Here is a 6,883-nt window from a genome sequence, read left to right as displayed (position 1 = left end):
ATATATGCAAATTTGCAAAGCACCACAACACTGACAGTCCATTCTGTATTTGCTGTGTATTTAGACAAAATACATTCCTTTGACTCTGGATATGTGTAGAAATATATAGATGGGTTAGCTGATATCAAGAAAATGTCTGTGTGGTGTTGTGATTCTGGATGGCCAGATAGATAGCAACAATGACAAGAAGCTGCCGTGTGGGGAATCGTGGGAGGCTTGTATCAGCTACTTTTAATTTGTTCTTGATGTCTTGTTTTGAGGTGTCTATGGCTAAAATTTACTAGCTAGGTAACCAACAACTAACAATGCATTTGAGAGACAACAAGTGCTCATTGTGCAAATGTACAGTTGAAGTGGGAAGTTTACATACACCTTAACCAAATACATTTAAACTCAGTTTTTCATAATTCCTGACATTTAATCCTAGTAAAAATGCAATGTCTTAGGTCAGTTAGGATCACCACTTTATTTTAAGAATGTGAAATGTCAGAATAATAGTAGAGAGAATGATTTATTTCAGCTTTTATTTATTTCATCACATTCCCAGTGGGTCAGAAGTTTACATACACTCAATTAGTATTTAGCCTTCCACAAAAAAGCTGAGTGAATGTTGGCCCATTCCTCCTGACAGAGCTGGTGTAACAGAGTCAGGTTTGTAGGCTTCCTTGCTTGCACACACTTTTTCAGTTCTGCCCACAAATTTTCTATAGGATTGAGGTCAGGGCTCGGTGATGGCCACTCCAATACCTTGAATTTGTTGACATTAAGCCATTTTGCCACAACTTTGGAAGTATGCTTGGGATCATTGTCCATTTGGAAGACCCATTTGTGACCAAGTTTTAACTTCCTGACTGATGTCTTGAGATGTTGTTTCAATATATATACATCATTTTTCCTCCTCATGATGCCATCTATTTTGTGAAGTGCACCAGTCCCTCCTGCAGCAAAGCACCCCCACAGCATGATGCTGTCACCCCAGTGCTTCATAGTTGGGATGTTGATCTTTGGCTTGCAAGCCTCCCCCTTTTTCCTCCAAACATAACAATGGTCATTATGGCCAAACAGTTCTACTTTTGTGTCATCAGACCAGAGGACATTTTTCCAAAAAGTACGATCTTTGTCCACATGTGCAGTTGCAAACCGTAGTCTTTTTTTTTTAATGGCAGTTTTGGAGCAGTGGCTTCTTCCTTGCTGAGTGGCCTTTCAGGTTATGTCGATATAGGACTCGTTTTACTGTGGATATAGATACTTTTGTACCCGTTTCCTCCAGCATCTTCACAAGGTCCTTTGCTGCTGTTCTGGGATTGATTTGCACTTTTCGCACCAAAGTACGTTCATCTCTAGGAGACAGAATGCATCAGAACGAGTTATACTTGCGTACTATTGCTTGTACAGATGAACGTGGTACCTTCAGGCATTTGGAAATTACTCCCAAGGATGAACCAGACTGGTGGAGGTCTACAATTTTCTTATCTGAGGTCTTGGCTGATTTCTTTTGATTTTCCCATGATGTCAAGCAAAGAGGCACTGAGTTTGAAGGTAGGCCTTGAAATACATCCACAGGTACACCTCCAATTGACTCAAATGATGTCAATTAGCCTATCAGAAGCTTCTGACATAATTTTTGACATTTTCTGGAATTTTGCAAGCTGTTTAAAGGCACAGTCAACTTAGTGTATGTAAACTTCTGACCCACTGGAATTGTGATACAGTGAATTATAAGTGAAATAATCTGTCTGTAAACAATTGTTGGAAAAATTACTTGTGTCATGCACAAAGTAGATGTCCTAACCGAGTTGCCAAAACTATAGTTTGTTAACAAGACATTTGTGGAGTGGTTGAAAAACGAGTTCTAATGACTCCAACCTAAGTGTATGTAAACTTCCGACTTCAACTGTACATATGTTTTCAATAAACATTGGAGACGAAATATAGTTGACATGTCAACAATTAAGCCAACCCCGTCTGTTCTGCACCATAATCGCGCACGCATCGGTTTTGTTCCTAAAACAACCAACTAGTCTTATTGCCATGGTGATAAAATAATTGAGTGGTTCATCACAATCTGGCCATGGACAGAAGTATGGTACTTTCTAGACACAAATCATAAGAACTACCAACCACTGACCATGAACACTAACAACTGAACCCTCCCCCTAACCTTACGCCTGTCCTTACCCCTAAATGAAAAACAAATATATGCTCATAAAATGTTGATATTTATTATCTTGCCAAAATGTTCCTTTCTATCATGACCATCTAGTGACTTGCGACTTCAGCCTGTGGTGTGGTCTGAAGGGGTTGTGTCCTGCCTCAGTGGGAGGAGCTACGGTCGTTGGCCACGTCCTGTAATCTGCGGAGCAGGGCCGTCTGGTTGTCCGGACACACCCTCTTGGGCGATGGCTCTTCCTCAAGCTGCATGCTGCGTTTCTTGGAGGGCGTCTCCCCGGTGCGGATCATACTGTTGATCTCCGCCAGGCGCTGCACAGAAAGAGAAAGAAATCATAGACACAGGTCAGGGGGGGTTCATCATCAATCACACGTCAGGTATGGTATGATTAAAGACTCACTGTCAGGGTTTGAAAAGTACTGTGCTAAATCAACGTTAACCAGCATACATTGTGTGCATGAGTATGTGACTCACGTTGGATGGGCTGCTGCAGATGTAGTAGAAGATCTTGTCCCGTGCAGTAGTGGAGGGGGTGGGGGGGCTTCCAGTAGTCTTGTGGGGGGAGATGTAGATCGAGTGGTTGTGGGACAGGAGGACCCTGCGAGGGGAGCTGGTCCTCAGGGAGGGGTACGGGCACAGGGGAGGAGACTGCACCTGTCACAAAAACATTATAAGAGCATAGGGAGATACCTATTCAAAACATACATTAAATTTGTTAATGTCATTTTCCTCTCCATCCCTCACTCTCTACCTCTATCCTCTCTTGCTTTTAACCAATAGGTTTGCAGAAATGAGTGAAGTTTGTAAAGATACTAGCAAGAGCAGTGTGCGAGATTCTCTTTTCTTCTAAGTTTGTAAACAAAACTCCTACTTTTTCTCCTCTTTCGTCTCTCCCTTTCCTATCTTTCTCTCATTTCCTCCCTTGCAACCCCCGTCCCAAGCTCCCCCCACCCGCTTCCTCCCCCTCACTCACTCACCCCTGCAGAGGGCGAGCTGGGCGAGTAGCGGAGGGCAAAGTGACGCATCTGTTTGATGTAGACCCGGTTGTAGAAGTGGATGAGGTCTCCTCGCTCCTCCTCCCCCACCACTCCCTCCTCCTTATCCTGCTCCTGGGAGGGAGGGAGGGATGAGGAGGTGGAGGGGGCCAGGGTGGGGGTGGATGGAATGCTGCCAGGCTGCGAGGCAGGTAGGGTGCTGGTGGAACACATGGGCACCGGGCTGCTGTCTCCACTCCCTGAAGGGGGTAAAGAGTGAGGGAGGGGGGAAATATACCGAGGGAGGGGAGAAGAGGTCCAGGAAAGAGTTTGCGTCTCAACATGTAACCCAGCTCTAACACAGTGTATGTGTGTGTGTGTTCTTACCCTGCTTCTGGCTGTTGTCTGTGGGAGAGCTCTGTGTGTTTCCCACACTGCTGCCCGAGAGACGTTTCTTCTTCCCAGAGATCAACACACTCCGGTAGACCTGGTAAAGAAAATCACACACAACCAGTGGTTCCAGGGCTGCCGGAAAACGGGTGGTGAGGTGTAATTTGCACTTTTCAATCAGTTTAATACATCGACGCAAAGCATTAAAGAAGGAGGAAAAGTGCTGTTTTTTGGACCGATTTGCCTCATGATTTGTACATTTGCACACAATTTATCTGTCCTTCACATCGGAGTGCTGCTGTAGGCTCTTTGCGTGTCTTGACCAATCAGATTCATGGAAATCGCAGGTCACGCCGGGCCGGGAACAACACTCAAGGCGCTCTCTCCACTTTCCTCCGGTATTTATTTAGCAAGCATCACCCCTGACAGACACAAGCAGAAACTCTTACATAAATGTAGCAGCCTATACACCTAAACATTAGCGATCTTACACGCTGTATTACATAGAAAGGAGACCATTTTTCAGTCTAATCAACTGTAGGCTACTAACAACAGCAGCTGCATAGACCCCTTTCTGTTTTTGCAAACATTCCAGCATGAGGGCGATGCGCGCAAGATGGTGGCAGAACAAGGGGGAGTTCTAATAGAACGCCAGCAAAAGAAGCCTCTATTTACGTGTTGATTATGAGTGCATTTCACACTACTTTTGGATCATAATTGGATTTTAAGGCTTGATTGAATGTCCTGCCTAATATAATATTTGTGTCATCATTGTAAATCAACTGCATTATACTTCTTTTTTTTTAACACTTCTACCAGTAAAATGGCTCTTTGGCTAGCTTTTGCTTAAGCATATATCAATGAGCATTAGCATTCTAGCTTTCAACTGCTGCATCCAAACTAGTTATTTTGCAAAGATCACAACCAACTACACTGCTCAAAAAAATAAAGGGAACACTTAAACAAGACAATGTAACTCCAAGTCAATCACACTTCTGTGAAATCAAACTGTCCACTTAGGAAGCAACACTGATTGACAATCAATTTCACATGCTGTTGTGCAAATGGAATAGACAACAGGTGGAAATTATAGGCAATTAGCAAGACTCCCCCAATAAAGGAGTGGTTCTGCAGGTAGTGACTACAGACCACTTCTCAGTTCCTATGCTTCCTGGCTGATGTTTTGGTCACTTTTGAATGCTGGCGGTGCGTTCACTCTAGTGGTAGCACGAGACGGAGTCTACAACCTACAAAAGTGGCTCAGGTAGTGCAGCTCATCCAGGATGGCACATCAATGCGAGATGTGCCAAGAAGGTTTGCTGTGTCTGTCAGCGTAGTGTCCAGAGCATATAGGCGCTACCAGGAGACAGGCCAGTACATCAGGAGACGTGGAGGAGGCCGTAGGAGGGCAACAACCCAGCAGCAGGACCGCTACCTCCGCCTTTGTGCAAGGAAGAGCAGAAGGAGCACTGCCAGAGCCCTGCAAAATGACCTCCAGCAGGCCACAAATGTGCATGTGTCTGCTCAAACGGTCAGAAACAGACTCCATGAGGGTGGTATGAGGGCTCGACGTCCACAGGTGGGGGTTGTGCTTACAGCCCAACACCGTGCAGGACATTTGGCATTTGCCAGAGAACACCAAGATTGGCAAATTCGCCACTAGCACCCTGTGCTCTTCACAGATGAAAGCAGGTTCATACTGAGCACGTGACAGACGTGACAGTCTGGAGACGCCATGGAGAACGTTCTGCTGCCTGCAACATCCTCCACCATGACCGGTTTGGCGGTGGGTCAGTCATGGTGTGGGGTGGCATTTCTTTGGGGGGCCGCACAGCCCTCCATGTGCTCGCCAGAGGTAGCTTGACTGCCATTAGGTACCGAGATGAGATCCTCAGACCCCTTGTGAGATCATATGCTGGTGTGGTTGGCCCTGGGTTCCTCCTAATGCAAGACAATGCTAGACCTCATGTGGCTGGAGTGTGTCAGCAGTTCTTGCAAGAGGAAGGCATTGATGCTATGGACTGGCCCACCCGTTACCCAGACCTGAATCCAATTGAGCACATCTGGGACATCATGTCTCGCTCCATCCACCAACGCCAAGTTGCACCACAGACTGCACCACAGACTGTCCAGACTGTCCTGGGCATGCTCCTCATCAGGAGCATGCCCAGGCATTGTAGGGAGGTCATACAGGCACGTGGAGGCCACACACACTACTGAGCCTCATTTGGACTTGTTTTAAAGGACATTACATCAAAGTTGGATCAGCCTGTAGTGTGGTTTTCCACTTTAATTTTGAGTGTGACTCCAAATCCAGACCTCCATGGGTTGATAAATTTGATTTCCATTGATAATTTGTGATTTTGTTGTCAGCACATTCAACTATGTAAAGAAAAAAGTATTTAATAAGAATATTTCATTCATTCAGATCTAGGATGTGTTATTTTAGTGTTCCCTTTATTTTTTTGAGCAGTGTATAATCTTAGCGACTGTTCAAGCAAGAATCAAAACATCATTGTAAGTGTATGAGAAGTAATAAAAACTTAAATCTAGGCTATGTTGAATGGGCACAGATGGCGATGGCTTTCTTACTGCCACCAAGAGTTGTGCGCAGGAGTTTGGGACGTCAGTGTGTCGTGTACTGGAAAATGGTCTATCGCCTAGCCTACTATGACAGTCTGAGAACATTTCTTACTTGGCCTACAGTTGCATAGGGCAGGATTTACGATGCAAACCTGCATAAAGCAAGCTCAGCACTGTTTTATTTTCCAATCATGTTGTTTTCACTGTCTGCATATAAGAACCCCCCCCCCCCTTGTCCTTCTTTGAAATATAATTCATATGAACAGGTTCAAGGTTGCTGCAGTTTGACAGGGTTTTCATCAACTCCGAGGCCAGGAGTTGTTCCAGGAGTATTTTTAAAACCATGTGACCTTAATAGAAAAACTCTGATCCATCAAAGCCCGTAGTAAAAAAATTTACAACAGATTAATCACGTGTAAGGTCCAGAGTTCTACCTGGTTAGGTTACCAGATCAGGAAAAACCAAGGGCCCTAGATATAACAAAAAAATGCCACACAACTTTGGGACCTGTGGTGCTACCTCTGAGTGGTTCCTTGACAGCATTAGCACTATTTGTGAACATAAGCCAGTGTCCAAAGGGGGAAGAAACAGTGACGCTGTCACAGTACTATAGCCTCAAACTAGGGCTTGAAGTTTTTCCTGGTCAGGTCAGGAAAATCTCCTGGCCCTCGCCATAAGAGTTATACACTAGATGACTGATAGGGGGTGCTGTGTTGATGCCAAAACACCTCCATCTTGCCACTCCCACACCATTGTCAAAAATATT

The 6,883-nt window shown here is 45.0% G+C and overlaps 1 protein-coding gene across 3 annotated transcripts in view; it reads right to left on the bottom strand.

Moving 5' to 3' along the window:
• Positions 1-1,802: 1,802 nt before the first annotated feature.
• LOC110524199 (retinoblastoma-like protein 2) overlaps positions 1,803-6,883 on the bottom strand; it is a 30,301-nt gene continuing 25,220 nt past the window's right edge. For 2 of the 3 annotated variants that reach the window (XM_021603625.2, XM_036979097.1), the window contains 4 exons: positions 3,532-3,631; positions 3,148-3,404; positions 2,645-2,824; positions 1,803-2,481 (listed from right to left, as the gene is read on the bottom strand). In XM_021603625.2, the coding sequence (XP_021459300.2) occupies positions 2,314-2,481; positions 2,645-2,824; positions 3,148-3,404; positions 3,532-3,631 (705 nt within the window). In that variant the 3' untranslated portion in view covers positions 1,803-2,313. The remainder of the gene's footprint in view (positions 2,482-2,644; positions 2,825-3,147; positions 3,405-3,531; positions 3,632-6,883) is intronic. The other variant, XM_021603636.2, reaches the window with a different exon arrangement.

The sequence above is a fragment of the Oncorhynchus mykiss genome, chromosome 1, assembly GCF_013265735.2.
Source record: "Oncorhynchus mykiss isolate Arlee chromosome 1, USDA_OmykA_1.1, whole genome shotgun sequence".
In the NCBI taxonomy this organism is placed as follows: Eukaryota; Metazoa; Chordata; class Actinopteri; order Salmoniformes; family Salmonidae; genus Oncorhynchus; species Oncorhynchus mykiss.
The sequence above is the reverse complement of the archived record's forward strand: the minus strand, read 5'-3'. Positions and strand labels throughout refer to the sequence as shown.